This window comes from Choloepus didactylus, assembly GCF_015220235.1.
Source record: "Choloepus didactylus isolate mChoDid1 chromosome 25 unlocalized genomic scaffold, mChoDid1.pri SUPER_25_unloc1, whole genome shotgun sequence".
Lineage (NCBI taxonomy): Eukaryota > Metazoa > Chordata > Mammalia > Pilosa > Megalonychidae > Choloepus > Choloepus didactylus.
Window position 1 is genome coordinate 5027958 of NW_023637606.1, and position 23556 is coordinate 5051513.

Genomic DNA, 23556 nt, shown 5'->3' on the forward strand with positions numbered 1-23556 from the left:
AGGCAGCGAGAAGAGGGCCCCCGGGGGATCAGAGCTATGGTTCCTGATTGCGGCCCACACCCCTACCCCCACCGGCGGGGCCACTGGGGCAATGACCGCGGGTGGCCCCACACGGGGAGGCGGGGTTAGGGGCTGGTGGCGCGTCCGGGCTCCGCGCTCTGATTGGCCGTGTGCCCCCAGGGGTGCCGGGGATGTGGGTGGGGAGAGGGAACGCCGCGTTCCTGTGTCGGAGGGACTGGGTGGTGGGCGTGGGCCGGGTGACGCCCTAAATGCGCCCGGGCGGCGCGTGGCTGCTGTCGCTGTCGCCGCCGCTTGGCCGAGGAGCGCAGGGCCGCGCGTTGGGTAAGGAGGGGCCCCAGGTAGCGGCCGCGCCTTTCGGCGGCTCCAGCTACTTTCTTTGCCTTTACGGGGAGGGAGGGAGCTCTTACTGTTTATGGGGATTTGGGGAGGTATGGCCCCCTCTAACCACCTCCCCACTCCTGCCTCAGTCTTCTGGGGCGTGGAAACAGGCTCCCTCCACGCTTCTCTCTTACCTAGACATGGAGCTCTCGTGCCCGGAGCGCCATCCCTGGGGACCCCCTTGCACTGTTGGGCAGCTCCCCGCTGATCCAGCCGGCGTTCCCTGCGCGCTGACCTGTGCGCCCCGGAGCGCACCGAGCTGGGCGCTGGGGAGGGAGGGGCAGGGCCGTTCGCTCGGGTCCCTTTGCTCCGACCGCAGCTCCCAGTCCAGGTCAACGGACTTGGGAGGTGACCTGGGGCCGGCGGGAACCCCGGGGACCCTCAGGCGGGCTAGGCAAGCGCGGTCAGAGGCGGCGCCCGCTCGGAGCCACGTGGAGTCGGGCGCCAGCGCCCACTGGGTTCCAGGAACCCAGACCTCCACGTTGCCGGGCGTCCGGAGCGGGCCACCCAGCTGGGACGTGAGTTCCAACCCTGGCTTCTCAGTTAAATTACATTTGCTCTCTGGACCTCAGTTTCCCCATCTGTAAAATGGAGCGAAAGATCTGCCGCCCAGGCTGGTCTTGGAGAGGTGTGTTATTGTGCATATTCTGCTTTTAACCTGCAGCGTCAGGGGGGAGAGGGGGCAGGGCAGATCTAGGGGAACCCTAGGGCCCAGGAGGCAAGGCCAGAGGAGCGTAAAGGCGTCATAGGAAATATTCTAAGGCTGCGCGATTCAGTTCTGCAGCCGTTGGCCACGTATGGCTACCGAGCGCGCGAAATGTAGTTAGTCCACAAGCGTTTTAAAAAAACTGTGCTGCACCCAAGATTTGGAAGACTTAGTATGAAAAAGAAACCACGGGGCTCCTGTAAGACGTGTGAAATCCAAGGACTCGGACACCACCCTCTGTTTGCCAACGGATGCTACGAAATGGCTCAGTTTCGGTTTCACTACCTGCTAAACCCCGATTCCGGAGCAGGCGCCACCCCGGCTGGTGCGCGCTGGGTGTCCAGAGCTCAGCCACGTGGCCAAGCCCCTCCCTCCCTGGGGGGCATTAGCTCCCGGGACCACAGCAGTCTCTAGAGGCTCGTGGTGGTGGTGGTATTGGGGGGTGGGGTGGAGGGAAAGGAGCCTGGGAGAGGACTGCCCCCCTCTTCCGCCCCACCGGGGCTGGGGAGGCAGCCTTTGGGTTCCCAAAACTTCAGTCACCTCCACTGCTAATCAGTTAAATCCCTGGGCGGGGAGCCATTAGAAAGTGGTCCCTTTTCCATTCATTTTCAGATCTAACAGTTACATGGGGCGGGGGTGATAAAGCTGGGGCTGCTAGTTCTACACTGGTGCCCCAGGCCTTCCACGTTCCTTTTCTGGGCAAGCCAGCTCTGCTCCAGTATGGAGCCTGTGGCTAACTGGAGTTCTGTTTCCTTGTTTGGTTTCCGTCATTTTTGTTTTCACTGTCCGTGGTGTTTGCTAATGATGGCAGTTTGCTTTATGCTGCTTGGAAATCAGAATAATGCCCCCCCCCCCAAAAAAAATATGCCCACATCCTTCTTTCTGGAACCTCCCAAAATGGCACTGATGTGGTAAAAGGGACTTTGCAGAGGGGATTAAATGAAGGCCCCTGTGATGGGGCAATTCTCCTGGATTATGCAAGTGGGCTCCATGTCATCACTGGGTCCCTATAAGAGGGAGGCAGGAGGGTCTGAGTCAGAGAGAGAGCTTGAAAGATGTCATGGGGGAAGGGGCCACCAGCCAGGAATGCCAGAGGCTTCTAGAAGCTGGCAGAAGCCAGGACATGGGTTCTTTCAGCCCTCAGACAGCGCGATTTTAACCCAGGGAGGCCCATTTGGCACTTCTGACCTCCAGGACTGGTTTAAGCCACTAAGCTCGGCAGTAGCGTGTTACAACAGCCACGGAAACCCATAAAGTGTATGTTAACCGTGTGCTTGGAGTGCTTGACGTTTTTGTGCTGCCTTGCACACAGTAAGTGCTCAATAAATGTTAGCAGGCGATGTTCCGAATCTCCCGGGGCCTATCTTGAGACTGGAAGCTCTGGTTGGTTTGGACTCTGGGTTTTGTTTGTTTTTGCTTTTTGTTTCTTGGCATTTGTATTGCAGAAGTGGACAGAGGCAGGTGGTTCCATGGGGTGATGCGGTTGAAATTTAAAACCAAACACACAGTGGGTAGTTTCACAACCAAGTAAAAGCTGTCCTGGGTGGGAATTTCCTAAGGCCATTCTGGGGTTTGTCTACTTGGATGGAAAAAACCGCTAGACAAATATTTGAGCAGGCTCTGGGAGCGGAGACGCTGGTGGCAGTCAGGGAGGACAGTGGCAGTTCCCAGCTCCCCGCGTGGAGGGGACACCTGTAAAGGAAGTGAGTGCACAGAAGGATGGGTGGGTGGGGTGTTCACCTGGGCTCCGGCCGGAAGGAGGAAGTGCTTGTGAATGTCGAAAAAAGTGGTACAGGGTTTGCCAAGTGCTTGAGAAAATCTGATTAGGTGCAGTGCAATCTGCTCTGGATGAAAACTCAGCTCCACTGCTTTGAGGCACTGAGATCTTTAGGAGATTTTCTAACCCTGTTTTTGCCTCAGTTTCCTTATTTGTGAATTGGGTGGATGATGACACCTGCTTGCCCAAGTTGCTTGCATTAAAAAGATCACATTGTGACTTGGCAGGGAGCCTATCTTGGCACGCCTTAATAAATGTCAATGGTTTGTGGTCAGATATTTGTAATGCCTGCTAAATATTTAAGTAGCACAGGTGCATGTGTATATGTGTATTTGTGTATAGATATATATTTATATATTTTTATAATATTTAATGTAAATATTTAAATAGCACAGGTGTGCATGAGTATATGTGTATATGTATATAGATATCTATTTTTATAAGTCATTCTTGTCCCACATGCCAGAATAACACTAACAGTTTACAAATTAAAAAAAAAAATTTTTATAGAGAGAATGAACATGTCACGTAGATGTTGAGTTCAATGAGTTGTTTTTTTTTTAGATTTTTATCTCATGAAAGGTTTTTTTATATAAAGTTTTATTGAGATATATTCACATACCCTACAGTTATCTACAGTGTACAGTTATTCACAGCACCATCATATAGTTGTGCATTTATCACCAGAATCAGTTTTTGAACATTTTCCTTACTCCAAAAAAAATAAATACATAAAAATAAAAGTATAAAAGGACACCTAAAACATTCTATCCCCCATCCCACCTATTTTTCGTTTACTTTTTGTCCCCATTTTTCTACTCATCTGTCCATACACTGGATAAAGGGAGTGTGAGCCACAAGGCTTTCACAATCACACAGTCACCCCATATAAGCTATATAGTTATAAAATTGTCTTCAAGAATCAAGACCACTGGGTTGCAGTTTGACAGCTTCAGGTATTTCCTTCTTACCATTCCAACCCACTAAAAACTAAAAAGGGGTATCTATATAGAGCATAAGAATGCCCTCCAGAGTGACCTTTCAACTATCTGAGATCTCTCAGTCACTGAAACTTTGTTTCATTTCTCTTCCCACTTTTGGTCAAGAAGATTTTCTCAATCCCAGGATGTTGGGTCCAGATTCTTCCCCAGGGAATCATGTCCCATGTTGTCAGGGAGATTTACACCCCTGGGAGTCAGGTCCCATGGAGGGGGGAGGGCAGTGAGATCACCTGCCAAGTGGGCTTAGAGAGAGAGAGGCCATATCTGAGCAACAAAGAGGTTCTCTGGGGGAGACTCTCAGGCACAATTATAAGTAGGCTTAGACTCTCCTTTGAAGTTATAAGCTCCATAAGGGCCAGCCCCAAGATTGAGGGCTTGGCCTTCTGAATCGTTAATTCTCAATATTTGTGAGAATATCAGTAATAACCCAGGTGGGGAAGTCCAACATTCTGCATTTTCCCCTGGTTCCTCAGGGTGGGCCCACAAATACATTTCGATTTTCTACCCAAATCACCTTGAGATGTATCGGGTTTTCACACTAAACTGTGCAAACCCACCAGATCTCACTTCGCGTTCAAAGCTCCATGTACTCCAGGTGTTTAAACAAACTGACCATACGAGTTAAATTATTCAGTGTGCTGCAGAAAGTATAGATCCTGCACCATATAAACATCCCTTCCCTTGATCTCGCACAGAAGTTGAAGTTTTAAAACACAGTATCATCCTTTACCCTTTGACCTGATTTGCCTTAGTCCTAACCAGATCCACTTCATCATATCTCTAATTGAAGTCTGGAGTTCAATGAGTTTTGACGGTTGTTTTGGCCACAGCTCCCCTCGAAAGTTCCCACTTGCCGTCTTCCAGCAAGTTCCCCTTTCTTCACTGGGCAGACATCTTCATCCTTTCACAAGAGGACGTCTTCAGAGAAATGACCAGGCATGGAATTGGTGGGTTGACAGGAACTTAATGTTTTTTAAAGTAAAGAAATTAAAGGTTTAAAGGTTTAAATAGCCAGTGTGATGGGAACTCAGCACTCCTGTTGGTGTAACATTTTGGGAGGGCAAGTTGGCAGTCTCTAGAATTTTAAAATATTCTTTGACCCAGCCATACCACTTCTAGGAATTTAGCATACGGATAAGCTCTTAGAAATTGGCAAATATGCACAATTAACAGTGCAGTTTATAAGTGCTGATACTGAAAGATCTCCCAAATTTAATCATGCTGGAGACAAAAAGAGTAAGTTGCAGAAATATATGGAGAGCATTTTTCCATTTCGTTGTTTTTCTTTTTTTGATGGGCTGTGTGTACAGTTGCCTGGTAATGAACAATAAGAGAAGTACAAGAAACAGAAACAGTGGTTGTGGCTAAGTCCCTGGAATGAGTGATTGGGGAGAAAAGGCTTTCTTATCATTCACTGTATCCTTTACTCTTTTGAATTTTTTTAAAAGCCATACCCATGAATTAGGTTCATAATATTTAAAAAAATTAGCCTAAATGTAAAAAAAAGTAATGGGTTAAGCCCTATAGAATACCAAATTTATGTAATACACTGGAGGGCCAAAAAGGAAATTTTGACAGATACAGCCAATTTTGACAGATACAGCCAGGTCGTCCTTCAAAGGGGCTGCACGGATGTACCCCTACCATCAAGAGTAGGTTTAAAACTTTTCTTCTCAATAATTTTGGGTTCATCATTTGAATAGATAACATATGCCTGATAAGATATGACTTTACTTCTAAAGTCAGCACAGAAATATCATTCCAAGATTATAATAGTTAGTATTTGGTTGCAAGTAAAAGAAAACCTGATTGATAACAGGTTTTAAAATATGGGCTTATTTTTCTCACCAGATAGGAGATCTTAAGGTAAGATGGTTGCTGGCATTGGTTCAGCCACTCAACATTGTCATCAAAGAGCAGGCCCTTACTGTCCTAAGCTTCTGGCTTCTTGTGTCCTTTGTTTACTGCCTCATGATTGCCAAATGGCTGCCATGGCTCCAGGCATCACGTCCCCATTCCAGGCAGGAAGAGAGGGGAAGGGCCAGCATCAGCAGTCTCTCCTGTCTTTCTTGTTTTTTTTTAAAGCAGATGTTTTTCCAGAAGCTCCCAGCTGACTTCCCATTGTGCTGTCTCGGCCAAAATGGGTTACTGCAAAGGAGTTTGAGAAAGAAGAGCATTTTGCTTTTCCAATCTTTGATTAAGAGGGCAATGGAGAAGACACTGGGAATGGCTGTGCTGTCAGTACGTGGCCAAGAGAGATATTAAGAGTCTGCTTGAGTCTGAAAACTGTCAATGGTTGTGAACTGGATGAATAGAAAGCAGAATGGAGCAAAAGAGGTGCTTGCCTTGGGTTACAAAATTTAAAGGGCAGCCAAAAAACTCAGTCATCAAGATAAGTAACTTTTCAATATATATTTAAAAAAATCAAAATGAATTCCAAAAAATAAAAATCCACGATGACAAAAATGTCATCGTTTGAAATAAAGACAAGATCTGACAGGGCAGAGACTGGGGGATGAAAGGGGAGCAGGCAAGGGCAGGGCCCGAACCTAGTTAATTACCCAGAAAACATGGACCAGTGGTGAGCCAGACACAAAATACAGAGAACCACGATGTCAACCAGGACAGATCGGAGCTCAGACAAGTGATGTGGCCCCCAGAACTTGCTTTCTCAACCACTCTGCCTCTCACCAATTGTGCAACCCTGGGCAAGTTACCTAACCTCTGTGTTTCCCCATCTTTGAAATGAGAGACAGCCCAGCTGCCAGCGCATATTAAGCGCTGTTCTGCTCTAGGGACCACCACTTGAAGAAACTCTGAGGGTCAGGGGTGTTCTCTGATGAGCTAGTACAGAGAAGACATGACTTCTGCCTCTATACTTGCTTGCTGTGTCCCCCGGTCCAAGTGGCATTGCCTCTCTGAGCTTTAGTTGCTCCAATGGAGCATATTCTGAGAATTAAATAATGCCTCAATGTCAGGATAACCTGTTGATTTTTTTAAAATGCTTCTATTGAGGTATGTGCTAGTTTCCTAGGCTGCTCAAAGCAAATACTGGTGTTATAGTTTGCTAATGCTGCCAGAATGCAAAACACCAGAGATGGATTGGCTTTTATAAAAGGGGGTTTATTTGGTTACACAGCTGCAGTCTTAAGGCCATAAAGTGTCCAAGGTAACACATCAGCAATCAGGTACCTTCACTGGAGGATGGCCAGTGGTGTCCGGAAAACCTCTGTTAGCTGGGAAGGCACGTGCCTGGATCTGCTCCAAAGTTCTGGTTTCAGAATGGCTTTCTCCCAGGATGTTCCTCTCTAGGCTGCAGTTCCTCAAAAATGTCACTCTTAGTTGCACTTGGGATATCTGTCCTCTCTCAGCTTCTCCACAACAAGAGTCTGCTTTCAGTGGCCATCTTCAAAGTGTCTCTCAACTGCAGCTCCTGTGCTTTCTTCAAAGTGTCCCTTTTGGCTGTAGCTCCTCTTTAAAATATCACTCACAGCTGCATTGAGTTCCTTCTGTTATGTCAGTTTGTTTACATGGCTCCACTGATCAATTTAGACCCACCCTGAATGGGGAGAGCAACACCTCCATGGAAATTACCCAATCAGAGTCATCACCCACAGCTGGGTGGGTGCATTCCAAAGAAACACTCAAAGAATTACAATCTAATCAACACTGGGAATGTCTGCCCACACAAGATTACATCAAAGATAATGGCATTTGGGGGGACATAATACATTCAAACTGGCACAACTGGTGAAATAAGGCGAGTTAAATAATGGAAATTTATTTGCTCACAGGTATTTTTTTTAATGCATTTTTTTTGAGATATATTCACACCATACGATCCATTCAAAGGATACAATCAGTGGCTCACTGTATCATCACATAGTTGGGCATTTGCTCACAGTTTTAAAGCCAGGAAATGTCCAAATCAAGGCATCATCAAGCTGAAGACCGGCTGCTGGTGATCTTTGGCTCCTTTGCCACATGGCAAGGCACATGGCGTTGTCTCCTGGTCTTCTCTTCTCTTCCAGGTTTTGTTGATTTCAGCGACTTGCTTCCATGATGTGCTGCTTTGACTCTGTTCTGTACCCCAGAAAAGATCCTGCTCTTTGAATCCATTCTTGTGTGGGGCAGACCTATTGTGGGTGGGACCTTTTGGTTAGACTTTTTCAATTGAGATGTTCCCCAGCCCATACAGGTGGGTCTTAATCCTTTACTGGATTCATTTGTGAAGAGAATAAAAGAGAGTAAAAGTCTAAAGAGCTGAGAGAGAAATGCCCGGAGATGCTAAGCAAGGACCCACAGAAACTGAGAGAGCCACTGAAACCAGAACCCAGAGGAGAAGGACCAGCAGATGTCGCCATGTGCCTTCCCACCTGACAGAGGAACCCTGGATGCCAGCAGCCTTTCTTCAGAGAAGGTATCTTCTTGTTGATGCCTTAATTGGGACACTTTCATGGCCTTCAAATTGTAATTTGTAACTTAATAAATCCCCATTGTTAAAAGCCAAACTGTTTGTGGTATATTGCATTCTGGCAGCTCTAGCGAACCAAAATACTTGGCTTTCTCTCTCTTTGTCTGAATTTCTTTTTCTTGTAAAAGACTCTGGTAATAGGATTAAGACCCATCCTGATTGGGTTGGGCCACACCTTAACTGAAGTAGCCTCATCCAAAGGTCCTACACCCACAGCAATGGATTAGGTTTAAGAACATGTTTTTCTCGGGTCTGTACAGCTTCAAACCACAAGGTAAATTTAATTTAACATAAGACTAACCATTAACCATTTCAAAGTGTACAATTCAGTGGTGTTTAGTCCATCCACAATGTAACTCCACCATCATCTCTAACTAGTTCCAAGACATTTTCATCACCCCCAAAGGAAATTCCATGCACATTAGCAGTTGTTTCCCATACCCCTCTCCCCAGCCCCTGGTAATCTCCATCCTGCCTTCTGTCTCTATAGATCTACTTATTCTGGACATTTCATAAAAAAAGTGGAATCGTACAAAATGTGACCTGGCTTCTTTGCCTGAACATCATGTTTTCAAGGTCCACCCGTGTTGTGACATGGATCAGAGCGTCTCCTTTTCATGGCTGAATAATATTCCATTGTATAGATAGAACACATTTTATTTATTGATTCATTATTTCCACCTTTTGCTATACTGAGTAGTGCTGCCATCAATTTATTTTTGATATTTTCCTCCCCACGCCTCCCCTCCCTATGCTTTACACACCCCTCCTTTTTTGGATCTGAATAGTCTTTTAAATGAAAAATAGAATTATCCTCACCATTTCCCTTGAATAGTATCTGACTTTTACATCTGTCTCAACATTTGCTGTGGGCTGGGGCCACATTTATCTTGTTCACTGCTGTATTTCTTGCATCTAAAATAGTATCTGGAATTCAGAGGGAGCTCATGCTTAGAGGACTGTACAAATTCATATTGCTTTAACTCATGCTTTGATACTAGGTTTAAAAGATTTGCTTTCCCGAGGTCCTCCTGCTGAGTCACGCCTTGTTTCTAGTTGGGGTTGCTGCAATCTAATTCTTCTATGCAACAAATGTTTCTCCTGTGTGCCAGCTGGAGCACATGGAGCCCTTTGGACCTGTGGTGATATTGCTAATGTTGATTGATCGTTTCGCTGTGTGCCAGGCATGTTTTGTTGTTGTTGTTACGGTTGTATTGAGGTACAATTCATATACCACACAATTCATCCTTTTAAAGTGTTCAGTTCAATGGTTTTTAGTCAGTTCACAAAGTGATACAATCGCCATCAAAATCAATTTTAGAACACTTTCGTCATCAAAAGAAATCATCTACCCATTAGCTGTCATTTCCCATTGTTCCCTTCCCCAAGCCTTAGGCAACGACTAATCTACTTTTCATCTCAATGGATTTATCTTTTCTGGGCATTTCATACAAATGGAATCATGTAATAAATGGTCTTTTGTCACTGAGCATGATGTTTTCAAGGTTCATCCATGTTGTAACATGTATCAGAACTTCACTCCTTTTTATGGCTGAATAATATTCCATTGTATGTATGTGTGGACTGCATTCTGTTTATCCATTTACCCATGAATGGGTACTTGGGTGGCTTCCACTTTTTGCCCATTATGAATAAAGCTGTTAGGAACATTCGTGTACATGTTTTTGTGTGGGGGTGTGTTTTCACTTATCTTGGGTGTATACCTAGGGGTGGAATTGCTGGGTCTTAGGGTAACTCGATGTTTAACAATTGGAGAGACTGTCACCCCGATTTCCACAGCAGCTGTACCATCTTACATTCCCACCAGAAATGCTTGAGGGTGGGCATTGGTTTTTGAACCCCAGATCTCCAACCCTTTTATTCAATCCCAGCCTTTTCTCTGTGCTTCTGCCTTATTCCTGCAAGTAGTGGATGCTACAGACTTTGCGAAGGTGGGGAACGGGGCAGAAACAGAATTGCAAGGGACTCAGCGAACTGTGGGGTGTGGTTAGGGATGCTTGGTGCCAAGAGGGACTTTTGGATGTGGGAGCATTTCAGGATTTGACTGCTCATTGCAAAAGGTCACTTAAAGCAAGGATTCATGAAATTTCTTTTCGTTTTAACATAACCTATAAATCTTTTGCTAACCTTTTGGTGCAAAGCAAAACCTTCTCTTTGGAGATGGATCTGTTGATTGAAGAGTTCTTTATTTTTCTTGTAAAAACCAACACCTGCATTTTCTGGTTTCAGTTTCTTTAAAGCAGAGGGAGCTGTTTCTTTAGAACTCTCTTGCCTGAAACTCTGAGCAAAGGTTCAAAAAGTTCTCATTGGGTTTCTCCTAAAAGTTGTATGGCCATGGGCTACTGGTGGAATGAAGGGAGTGCCCAAAAAATTCTCAGATTTTTAGAAATAGCTTGGAAACTGTCACAAAGAAGCTAATGTTGACAGAGGTTCAAGATTGCCACCACTGAAAAGTGAATTCTTTTCAGGAAACAAGATGGTATAACAAAAGAAGAGGGGTGTTGGAATTCTTTACATGACCAATTTGTTGACTATGTCAACCAGCTTTATCCCCCTTTTTAATAATCAAAATACTATTCTATCTTCCAGTGTTCCTGACTATAATAAATTGGTTTTCATCATGAAAGAATGTAGTAAGAGCTGAATGATACTTGTAGAACATTCTAGGTATAGCGTTGTTCTGTTGGCACTGTCTGATAGAATTTTCTGCAATGATCAAAATATTCTGCATCTGTGTTGTCCAACAGAATGGCCGCTAGCCACGTGAGACTATCTGAGCCTTTGAAAGATGGTTAGTGCAACTGAGGAACTGAAGTTTAAATTGTATATCACTTTAATTAATTTAAATTAAAACATTAAGTGCCCACTTTGGTGAGCAACTGTCATCTTAGGCAATGCAGATCACCAACTTTTCCCCAAACCTACGTGGTTGTCTCATCCATGTGTAATTGATCGACAGTTTTGATCAGCTGTACTCTGTCTTAGAAACAACTATCTTTTTTAAATTTAAATTTAAATTTTTTATTAGAGAAGTTGCGAGTTTACAGGGCAATCGTGCATCAAATGCAGGATTACCGTGCATCAAATGCAGGATTCCTGTACACCATCCTGTGGTGAACACCTTGCATTGGTGTGGTTTGTTTGTCACGTGGATGAAAGTGCATTTTTACAACCATCCTGCTAATCATAGTCCACTGTTTAACGTGGGAGCTCACTGTTTGTGTTGCACAGTTCCACGAGGAAATTTTGACCCTCATGCTCCATGCATGGGTGTAATATTTAATTAAATTATGTTATTAGAGTGATGGGTACAACTGGTGTAAACAGATTTGGGAATAAGCAACTCAACTGCGGTAAGCATGCAGCTCATTGGGAGTTTTGGAGAGCCCCCCCCACCTCCTGCTGGGAGGGTGCAGTGGGGCCCAGGGGCTCTTTGCACCTCAGTGGGTGAGTTGGCTAATTGAGTAAACTGGAGGTTGGCTGAGAGTTTCCACTTTTTTTGTCCCCTTAGGCAAGATGTCTGGTGAGGCCAGCTGGGGTGGTACAGCAACAGAATCTGGAGCCAGCCCCGAGTTCTTGGGGCCCGACACCCCGCTGCCTGGTGAGGCGGTCTTGGAGGCCTTCCAGGTGACCCACGCTGCCAGGTGAGTCGCTTCTCCTCTGGTTCCAACCTGGGCCCCCGGGTCCCTTGAAACAAAGTTGGCTTTGACTTCAGCTCATTTGGGGCACCCCTTGGCTTTGGTGGGAGGGGCAGTGTTCTGGGGTCTGCCGGGTTGGGGCACATGGATTTTGCCAAATCAGTGTTTTCCTTTCTGTAGCCACTGCCTCTCTCTGTTGGGGGTCATTTCTCCATTAGAATGTGGCTTTAGTTTACCAGCATTGCTGCAGCAAATGCCACAAAACTGGTTGGCTTAATCAATAAGAATTTATGAGTTCATGGGTTTGGAGGCTGGAAGCCAGATATCAAAGTCTTGACAGGCTGTGCTTTCTCCGAAGTTTGTAGTGATGGCTGGCAATCCTCCGTCACATGGCGCACTCTCTCCCTCTCTGTGTCTCTCACACACACACACACACACCCTCTCTCTCTCCCTGCTTCTCTCACTTCTGGCTTCTATCGATGGACTGCATCTGAACTTCCTCTACCTTATAAGGCCTCCCGTCACAACGATGACAACTCACCCTGATTCCCTTTGGCCTCATCCAAATAGGGTCTTCAGAGATCCTATTCACAAATGAGTCCACCCATGAACTAATAAGCACATCTTCAAAGGTCCTCTTTGCACGTGGATGAGGGATGAGGGCCTGAACCTATCTTTACAGGGGACACAAGTCAGTCTGCAACAAAATGTGAGCGATCTGCCTTAAATCCTGGCCTGCTGCCTGGAGGAGGCAGCCCCAGCCATTCAGAGAGCGTCTGACTTGTATATGAAGAAATTCTGGAAAGGAGGGATAGGCCCAAGGGGAGGGAAGGGTCGAAGGCAAATAGTGGGATGGGGGTACGGGAAGGCTGCATCTGGGTTATTGTCTTCCCTGGGGCGGATGAGAGAGAGCTGAGCTGGGCAGAGGCTGAGTGGGCCTTTCACTGGTGGAGGAGCTGGAAATGGGGCTGAGCAGAGAGAGGGCCGAGCTGTGACGTGTTCTCCACAGGCCCCTCTGCTGGGAGGGCCTGCTTGGGGCCAGGGGGCTGCCCTGGGGAGGGAGTGAGACCCTGGACCAGGGGCTGGCAGCTGAGGTCGGATTCTGGCAGCACGTCCAGCAGCTGGGGGAGCGGGTCCTCCTACCGGGAAGGAGAGCTGGTCAGCCCCGCAGGGCCTGCCTCAGCCTGGCCACACCTCATTGGGGAGGGCTATGGGCAAGTTTTTCCTGAACAGATTTACTTCTCTGTGGTGAGGGGCTGTGGGTGAGCGTGTGTGCGTGTGTATGTGTGTGTGTGAGGTGTAGAAGATCGTGTGTGTATAATTGTGTGCACAAAGGTGTGCAAGTGTGTATACCTGAGTGTGTGAGTGTGCATGTGAGTGTGTATGCATGTAATTGTGTGTCTGCCTGAGGGTGTGTGTGTGCATGTGTATGTGTATATGTGATTGTGTCCGCATGAAGGTATACGCGTGTGCACATGTGTATATGTGTATGTGTGTATGTGTGTATCAATGTATGTGATTGTATCTATGTATGCGATTGTGTCTGCACAGGGGTGTGTGCATGTGTGTTTATGTGCATATGCAAATGTGTTTGGGTATGTGTGAGTGTGCATGTGAGTGTGTGAGTATGTGAGTGTGTATGCATGTAATTGTGTGTCTGCATGAGAGTGTGTGTGATTGTGTGTCTGTGTGAGGGTGTGTGTGCATGTGTGTGTATATGTGATTGTGTCCGCATGAAGGTATACGTGTGTGCACGTGTGTATATGTGTGTGTATGTATGTGATTGTGTGTATCTATGTATGTGATTGTGTCTGCACAAGGGTGTGTGCATGTGTGTTTATGTGTATATGCAAATGTGTTTGGGTATGTGTGAGTGTGTAACTGAATGTAATTGTGTCTGCACGAGGTTGTGTGTGTGTGTGCATGAGTGTATGTGTGTATGTGATTGTCTCTGCATGAGGGTATATGAGTGTGACTGCATGTGAGTGTATGTGATTGTGTGTCTGCACAAGGTTGTGTGTGTGCATGTGTGTGTGTGTATGTGATTGTCTCTGCACGAGGGTATATGAGTGTGACTGCATGTGAGTGTATGTGATTGTGTGTCTGCATGAGGGTGAGAGTATGTGTGTGTGAGTGTGTATTGTGTATGTGACTGTGAGGGTATGTATCTGTGTATTGTGTAATTGTATGTCTGCATGAGGACATGTGAGTGTACGTGGGTGTGTATGTGCATGCAATTGCATGTGTGCATGAAGGCATGAGGGTGTGTGTGTGTGTGAGTGTGTATGTGAGTATGTGTGTGTATAATTGTGTGTGTGAGGGTATGTATGTGTGTGTATGTGTGTATGTGAATGCGTATGTGATTGTGTCCGCACAAGGATGTGTATGTGTGTGCACATGTGTATATGTGTGCATTTGTGTGTGTGTGTTTGTGATTGTGTCTGCATGAGGGTGTATGTGTGAGTGCCTGTGAGCATGTGTATGTGGCTGTGTGTTTGCATGAGGGTGTGTGAGTGTATCTGAGAGTGTGTGTATATGTGATTGTATGTGTAAGGGTGTGTATGTGTGTATGTGTGTATGTAATTGTATGTCTGCATGAGTGCATGTGGGTATGTATGTGTGTATGTAATTGCGTGTGTGCAAGAGGGTGTGTATGTGAGTGCATGAGTGTGTGTGTATATGAGGTGTGAGCATGTATGTGTGTAATTGTGTGTCTGCATGAGGTGTATATGAATGTGAGTGCCTGTGTGTGTGTGAGTGCATGTGACTGTGTTATGCAATTTTGTGTCTCTACGAAGGTGTGTCTGAGTGTGTGAAGGGATATGTGCATGTGAGTGTGTGAGTATATGGGTGCATTTGAGTACATGTGTACGTGAATGTGTGTGTCTGAATGAGGGTGCATATGATTATGTGAGTGTGTGTTTGCATTAGAGGGTGAGTGCACATGTGTGTGTGACTCTGTGTGTGCAATTTTGTATGAAGGGATGTGAGTTTGGGAGTAGGTTTGTGTGTGAGTGCATATGTGTGTGTGTCTCAAGAGGATATGCATGAGTGTTCACATGTGCATGTGAATGTGCATGTAATTTGAATGTAACTGTCCAGTACTAGCAGAACGGGTGAAAGTCACTAGGATCCCAGGATCCTTTTCTATGGTGGCTATTCCAGATACCAGCAGTCCACTTGTGGAAAGGGGTACCACAACCCCTTCCCTTTGAGGGCACGACCTGTAGCATCCTTGGTCAGGATTTAGTCACCTGGCCTTACCTAGCTACAAGGGAGGCTGGAGAATGTAGTCTGTGGGTGGGATGCCAGGGGAAAAGAGCAGAGTGGATATTGGGGGACACTTGCTCCCCCAGCCATGGCTGCTTCAGGGCTTGTGGGGTGGGGACTTGTCCTTTGTTGTCAGGAAACCTTCAGAAGGCCTTGTAGACAATAGAACACTCCTTGTCCTTTCCTCTTGGCAGAGCAGAATCATTCATTTTGTAATTATGCATTTATTGAGCACCTAGTGTATGCCAGGCACTGTTTTAGGCACTGGGGATAGAGCAGTGAGCAAAACAGAAAGAAAGAAGGGAGGAAAGATAAGCAGGAAAATGACAAGAAAAATCAGAGTGAGGCCGACTGTAAATGCACAAAATAGGGCAGTTTCTTAGAAAGGGGGGTGCAGCGCAAACATCCATGGATCCATTAGCTCTCAGCTCAGGAATTTCCCCGACCTCCCTGCCCCTTTCAAACGCACGCTGGGTCACTCTTCAGAGTTGTCAGTTTGCATTTGTTTGTGTGTGTGGTTCTGGTTTTCCCTGCTGCTCTGGTTTTGCTCATTTTTGTGTCCCCAGCCTCTAGCACAATGCCTGGCGATACAGTTTCAGTGTAGTAAAAATTTCATCCATGCATGCAAAATGCATGCATGTGTGAATGGAAAGGGAACCCCAAGCCCCCTGCCCCGGAAGCAGTTTCCTCCAGGAATGGGGGTGGGGTGAGGAGGCAGAGACAGGCAGTGATGTCACAAGAGGTGGCTGGGATGGAAGGTTCTGGAAGGTTGAATGGGATTGAAGGCTTGTTGGGGGAGGAAGCCACCTACCCTCCTGCCTCCCGCCACCGCCATCATCCTGGCTGGACCTGGGTGGTGACGAGGGCTGGGAAGGGGTGGTGCAGGCTAAGGCTTCCAGGTGGGGCCACCTGTTAATTTTCTTTGTGGAAGAAGGAAACAGCTTGAATGCCCAGATGTCTCAGCTCCCAACGCTTTACCGTGGTGACAACCACACCTCGCAAAGAATGGCAGGTAGAAGAATGGGAGAAGGACAAGCAGGGCTCATTTGGGGTTCAGATTGTGACTATCATTCAGTGGCATGTTTCAGTAGAAGTTGGACTCACCATAAATGTACATTTTGGCCTCCAGCTAGACCCTCAATGTCTTTTTCTATTGCACTTTCTGTTTGGTTGCTGCTGGGATACAGGGAAAGCTATTGATTTTTAAATATTTTATCTAGTCCCCTTACTGAACTGTTTTTCTTTCTAATAGTTCTTCTGATGATTGGACAGTCTAGATGGTCAGTCATATTATTTGCAAAATAACAGTCTCCTCTGTTTCCAATCTCTATTCCTCTCATTTCTTTTTCTTAACTTATTGCATTGGCTAGGAACCTCCAGATCAATCCTGAATAGTAGCAATGAAAGCAGACATTGTTGTCTTGTTCTTGACTTAATGGAAATACTTCCAGTGGCTTTGCTGTTATTAAGGAAAATATTTGTGGGAGCTTTCTGGTAGATATCCTTTACTAAGTTAAGGAAATATATCCCATTTCTTATTGCTAAGGGCTTTTCACCAGAAACAGAGATTTCATCAAATTCTATCTTGAGATTGCATGGTTTTCCCTCTTCTTCCACTCAATGCACAACCCACATTGATAGATTTTGAATGTTAAACAGCTTTTTGCATTCTTACAATAACCCTTACTTGACCTTGATTTTTTAATTGTGAAACACATCATGCACATAAAATAACACATAAAACGTATCTGTGCAATTTAAAGAATAATAATAAATGCTTGTAGACTAGTACCCCACTTGATGAAATAGATTATTAGTATCTTAGGAGTCTTCTGTATATCCTGCCTTTATCCCATATTTCTCTCACCCCTAACAGAGGGAAAATGCCTTCCTGGATTTCCTATTGATCCTTCCCCTTGCTTTTCTTTATAGTTTTGCCTCCTAAGTAATGTGTTAATTAATGCTGCCTGTTTATGATCTTTATATACATGGAATCACACTACAACTTGCTTCTTCGTCATGATGGCTGGGAGATGCATCCAAGTTTGTGTGTATTTTCCTTCATTTTCAACATGCATAGTATTCTGAAATTTATTTATCCATTTTCCTGTTGAAGGACATTTGGGCTGCTCCCAGTTTGGCTTTCTGGCAAACATCGCTTCCATGAGAATTCTTGAACATTCCCTCTTCTGGCTCCTGGGGAAGAGTTTCTCTTGGCTATTTACCTGGAAGTGGAATTCCCATGTCCGGGGTATGCATGTCTTTACTCTGAACAGTTAATGCCACATTCTTCCAAAGTGGATGTGTCATTTTTTGCTCCTGGTGGCAGTGGATGAGAATTGCCATTCGTCTTCCTCACCCACATTCGGGTAAACTTTTGCATCCCTAGCAGAGGTGAAGTGATCTCTCATTATTTTTTTGTGCCAGTTTGAAACTGTTACGGACCCCAGAAACACACCATGCACATAAAATAGCACATAAAACATACAATGTACAATTTAAAGAATAACAATAAATGCTTGTGGACCAACTACCCACTTTATGAAATAGAATTTTATTAGTGTCTTAGAAGTCTTCTGTATATCCTGCCTTTATCTCATATGTCTTCCATTCCTAACAGAGGGAAAATGTCATGATCTTTTAATCCAATCTTGTTGGTGGAAACTTTTGATTGAGTGTTTCCATGGAGATGTGACTCACCCAACAGTGGGTGAGACCCTTGATTAATTTCCATGGAGATGTGACCCTGCTCATTCCAGGTGGTGCTTAATTAGATCACTGGAGTCCTTTAAGAGAGCTCATTGAAACAAGAAGCTCAGAGAAGCTGAGAGGGACATTTTGGAGAGAAGCTAAGATATATAATCCAGAATTTGCCCCCAGGAGAAGCAAAGAGGTGACACAGACTGAAGCACTTGGAGATGGTAAGCTAAGAGATGAAGCCCAGAGTTTGCCCCAGAGAAGCTAAGAGAGGACCATCCAGATGCTTAGAGAGAAATGCCCTGCGAGAACAAGCATGGATGCACAGGAGCTGAGAGAGAGAAACTAAGAGAGGCAGAAGCCCAGAGACATTTTGGAGAAAGCCATCTTGAAACCAGAATCTGGGAGCAAACGACCAGCAGACATCAGCCACGTGCCTTCCCAGCTGACAGTGGTGTTCTGGACACCATCGACCTTTCTTCAGTGAAGGTATCCTCTTGTTGATGCCTTAATTTGGACACTTTTATGGCCTTGGAAGTGTAAATTTGTAACCTAATAAAATCCCCTTTTTAAAAGCCAATCCATTTCTGGTGTTTTGCATAACGGCAGCTTTAGCAAACTAGAACAGTGGTTTTCCCCGACTGCATTTCTCTGATGACCAGAGCACTTGAGCATCATCTCGTGTGTTTACAGGCCGTTTGTGTTTGGTCTTCTGCAAATTGCATGTTCATGTTTTTCACCCATTTTCCTCTTGGTTTTTCTGTCTTTGTCTTCTTAATCCAGAGGAGCTCTTGTTGTATTCTGGATACCAGTGCTTTCTTGGCATCTAAGTGTGGTGGGTTAATTTGAAGTTCCTCTGTATCCCAGAAAAAGCCATGTTCCTTCAATCCATTCCTATGGGTGCAGATCTATTGTAGGGGGTAATTTTTGATTAGGTTATTTCAGTTGAGATGTGACCTACCCAATTCGAGGTGGGTCATGATCCTTTACTGGAGTCCTTTATAAGAATACAAAAATACAGAAGCTAAGAAATGAAATTGAGAGACACTCACAGAAAAATACCAGAGAAGATGAGAGAGAAGGACACACTCACAGAAGCAGAGAGAGGGAGCCATGGAAACCAGAAGCTGAAAGCAACGAAACCCAGGAGAGAAGGACCAGCAGATGCCAGCTGTGTACCTTTCCATGTGACAGAGGAGTCCCAGATGCCTGTAGCCCATCTTCAGAGTCCAGGTATCATCCTGTCGATGCCTTGAGTTGGAACTTTTCATGGCCTAAGAACTATAAATTTGGAAGCTATTAAAAGCCAACCCATTTCTGGTATATTGCATTTCATGTGCTTTAGCAAACCGAAACACATGGCCAATATCTTATCCCCTTCAGCGACTTTCCAGGATGTTCTGATGCTTGATAAACAGACATTCTTAATCTGATCAAGGTTTGTTTTTTCCTGCATGTCTGGATTTGACATTGGCTTGGCTAAAGAATCGCGTTGCCTCCACTTACCACGAAATGATGCATCGTCTCTAGTATCAACGAGACAGAATCAAACCAAAGGCAAGGACACATGGCTGTGTCTGAGCTTGATTATCTGCAAAATGCAAACAATGATAGTACCTTCCTCTGGGTTGTTGTGCAGATTAAACGAATTGGCGCACGAAAAACTTTTAGAATATTGCTTGGCACACAGGGAAGGCCCATATGTTCCTTGCTTTTATGGCCATGGTTGTTTTGTATTAACCAGGGTTTCAGTGTTACTGGTTTTATAAGGATCCTCCCAGCCCAAAGAGCTCAGTGAAATGTCTGTCTGTGAAGAGATAGTGATATTATTCTCCGTACATAAAGAAGACTCTAATGGTGTTTGCAGATTGTAACTGCAACATCTGGCCCATGGTTTTTTCAATGTAGGCACTATTGACATGGGGGCTGCAGAATTCCTGGAGTGGGGGCCTGCTAAGGCCTGAGGTGGAGAAGGGGTTTGGAGTGTGCTGAGGATGGAGGGAAGATACAAGGTAGCTAGAGCTGAGGAGATCAGGAGTGTGGGGACGTCCTTGTATTCTCGGCTCCCTTGGATCCAGCCATACTGTGCATCTCTGCCCTCCAAACTTGCTTAGCTGGTTCCCACTCTCCGGCCTTTGAACCTGCAGTTCCCTCCGCCTGGAATGCACCTCCCAGTAGATATTCCCACCTTCAGGTTGCAACTCGGACATCACCTCCTCCAAGAAGTCCTCCCTGACCACCCTGCCATTTTCACTCACAGTGCCCTCTTTTATCCTCTCCATCTTAGTCATCAGTGTTGGAATTTATCTTTTGTACATTTTGTGTCTGTTTGTCCCACAGAAGGAGGGACTTGTCTGTCTTGTTCTCCAGTGCCTAGAATGGTTTCTGGCACGTAGTAGGTGCTCAGGAAACACTCGTGGCTTGGAAAACTCTCCAAGGGGAGGAGGAGGGCTGAGAACCAGTGTCGTGCCGTTCCCTCCCACCATGTTGGTGTGCAAAGAAGTTTCTTGGGTGAGATCAACGCAGACCCCCCCCCCCCACCGAGGGCATGGGGAGCCTAAGTTTTAAGATCTGACACTGACCTCTCACCTCTGCATCCACTTGCCAGTTCTTAGGGGCTGTTGGGGACTGAATCATGTCACCCCCCCTCCAAAAAAAAAAGACATGCTCCGTCCTAACCCCTGGCCCTATGGGTGTGAACCCATTTGTAAATAGGAACTTTGAAGATGTTATGAGTTCAGGTTTGCCCAAAACTGAATGAGGGATGGACGCCTTCATTTAATATGGCTAAAGCCTTATAAGCCAAGGAAATTAGGTGTAGAAGCAGAAGCCAGAAACCAGAAGAAGCCAAGGAGGAGGCAGATCGCCACGTGACGGAAGGCAGAGAGGCAAATCAAGGAACCCCAAGATGTGTATCAAGCCAGCCCCAGAATAATACAGGCTCTAGGAGAACACGTGGCCTTGTCGACACTTTGATTTTGGACTTCTGTGTCCTCCCAAACTGAGGGACAACAAACGCCTTTCTTTAAGCCACCCAGTTACGTGGTATCTGTCGTAGCGGCCCTGGCAAACGACGCGAGGGGGTGACCTGAGATTTCATAGTATTTTTTATATGGTGCCTTGTCACCCATTTTACTTTGGCCAAGACGCTTGCCCGAAGGCTGAACTTTGTTTGGCCTGGTTAATAAGCAGCTTTCCACCCACTGCGGCACAAAACTTCTCCAGCTGGTTCCACCTGATAAGCCAACAGCCGTCCCCCATGACCCAGGGGCCCAGTTTTTGCCTTGAACTCACTCATCCTCGGCTCCCGGGAGAAATCTATGACCCTCCACTCCTGGACCACAACTATGGAGCAAGCCTACGAGTCCTTCTCGCTTTTCTTGTGTGCTGCCCACCCCTTGGTTGAGCCATCCTACCTGACCCCATTTCCCATTCACCCCCAAGCAGCAGTGCCCCCTCTCTCCCTGGAACCTGTGAGTATCAGACTCTCTTTTTGCCTGCTTGATTATCTCGGTCTTCCATTGCAGCATCTCTTACTCCCACCCAGACCCAAATTCAAAATCCAACGAAACTAAGTCAAAACAGGGGCTCAGGGGCCAACGTTGAGTTCAGCCTGGTTGCATTTTGCTTTACCTCTGAGGAGGTAAAGACATCCAAGACCAGACACAGGAAAAGTTTTCTGGAGTCACAAACCTGTATACAGGTACACCTTGTTTTACTGCGCTTCATTTTTTTTTTTATTTTTTTATTTTTTTATCTTCATTTTATTGAGATATATTCACATACCACGCAGTCATACAAAACAAATCGTACTTTCGATTGTTTACAGTACCATTACACAGTTGTACATTCATCACCTAAATCAATCCCTGACACCTTCATTAGCACACACACAAAAATAACAAGAATAATAATTAAAGCACTTCGTTTTATAGCTCTGTAGATATTGTGTTTTTTTTACAAATCGGAGGTTTGTACCAACCCTGTGTGGAGCAAGTCTTTTCGTGCCGTTTAGTACAGAAGGCTCAGATGATGGTTAGCATTTTTTAGCAATAAAGTATGTCTTAATTAAGGTATGTACATTTTTTTTCATTTTTTAAATTGTAGAATATAACATATATACATGAAAGTGACAACTTTCCAAGTGCAATTTCACAAGTAGTTAGAGGGCAAATTTTAAAGAATATTATAGGTTACAATTCCACAGTTTCAGCTATTTCTTTATTATGAAACATACTATATACACAAAAAGATAATATCTTTCAAAGTATGATTTAACAAGTAGATATATAGGAAATTTCCAAAGTTATTATGAGTTATAGTATCATAGTTTCAGTTATTTCCTTATTGTGAAATACGACATACATATAAAAAGGGATAGCTTTCAAGTTACCATTTAATAAGTAGCTATAGAACAAATTTCAAAGGATGCTATGGGTTACGGTCCCACTGTTTCAGTGATTTCCTTCTAACTATTCTAATACCTTAGCAACTAAGGAAAAGAAAATTATATAAATAATCAGTATTCATAATCCTTTGTTAAATTCCATCTTGTCTGTTGCTACCCCTTCCTCTAGTTTAATCACTTTCCTGATCTTCAGGGATGTCTAGGCAGTGACCACCCCAACCTGTTCATGTTGAAAAGGGGTGTCAACTTTATTAGCAAAGGAAACACATCTAGTTGATGTTTCGAAGAGGCTATTGCCTCTGGGTTTTGGGACTTAGCTGGCATGGGAGCACTCTGAGGGATCTGTACTTTTTTTTTTTTAGACATAATACTATTGCATACTTAATAGACTACCAGATCACATAAACATCACTTTCATAGGCACTGAGAAACCAAAAACGTCATGTGACTTTTTTATGGCGATATTTGCTTAATTGCAGTGGTCTGTAATACCTCTAAGGCATGCCTGTGTGTACACATGAATTTACCTGCACAATTAGTAACCCTTCGGTATCCGTCGTTCTGCATCTTGTTTCTTTTTCCATTTTTATTGAGATTGTTCAGATACCATACAGTTATCCAAAGATCCAAAGTGTACAATCACTTGCCCCTGGGTGCCCTCATACAGCTCTGCATCCATCACACTTAATTTTTGTTCAATTTTTAGAAACTTTTCATTACTCCAGACAAGAAATAAAGTGAAAGATGAAAAAAGAAAAAAAGAAAAGGAAACTCTAATCCTCCCCTATCCCTAGCATCTTGTTTCTTTGATTTAACAGTATGGCTTGGAGAATATTCCACATCCACCAGTCACTGTGGCTCTAACTTCCTGGTTGTTTTTTTCCTTCCTTTTTATTGAGGTGACATTCACATAATAGAAAATTAACCATTTTAGAGTGTACGATAAGTGGCGTTTTGTACATTTCACCATGTTGGGCAGCCACCACTTCTATCTAGTTCCAAAGCGTTGTCATCACCCCAAAAGGAAACCCTGTACCCATTCCCCATTCCTGTCTCCCCCAGCCCCTGGCAACCACCAATAGGCCTTCTATCTCTTTCTGGATTTATGTGTTCTGGATGTTTCATGTCAGTGGAATCAGACAGTATTTGCCTTTTGTGTCTGACT

At 45.0% G+C, this 23556-nt stretch overlaps 1 protein-coding gene across 3 annotated transcripts in view; it reads left to right on the top strand.

Annotated features, from left to right (window-relative positions):
- Positions 1 to 229: 229 nt before the first annotated feature.
- The window catches only part of ACSBG2 (acyl-CoA synthetase bubblegum family member 2), a 79842-nt gene continuing 56515 nt past the window's right edge, over positions 230 to 23556 (top strand). For 2 of the 3 annotated variants that reach the window (XM_037823953.1, XM_037823954.1), the window contains exons 1-2: positions 230 to 342; positions 11890 to 12022. In XM_037823953.1, the coding sequence (XP_037679881.1) occupies positions 270 to 342; positions 11890 to 12022 (206 nt within the window). In that variant the 5' untranslated portion in view covers positions 230 to 269. Of the gene's footprint in view, positions 1028 to 11889; positions 12023 to 23556 lie in introns of all 3 variants that reach the window. The other variant, XM_037823955.1, reaches the window with a different exon arrangement.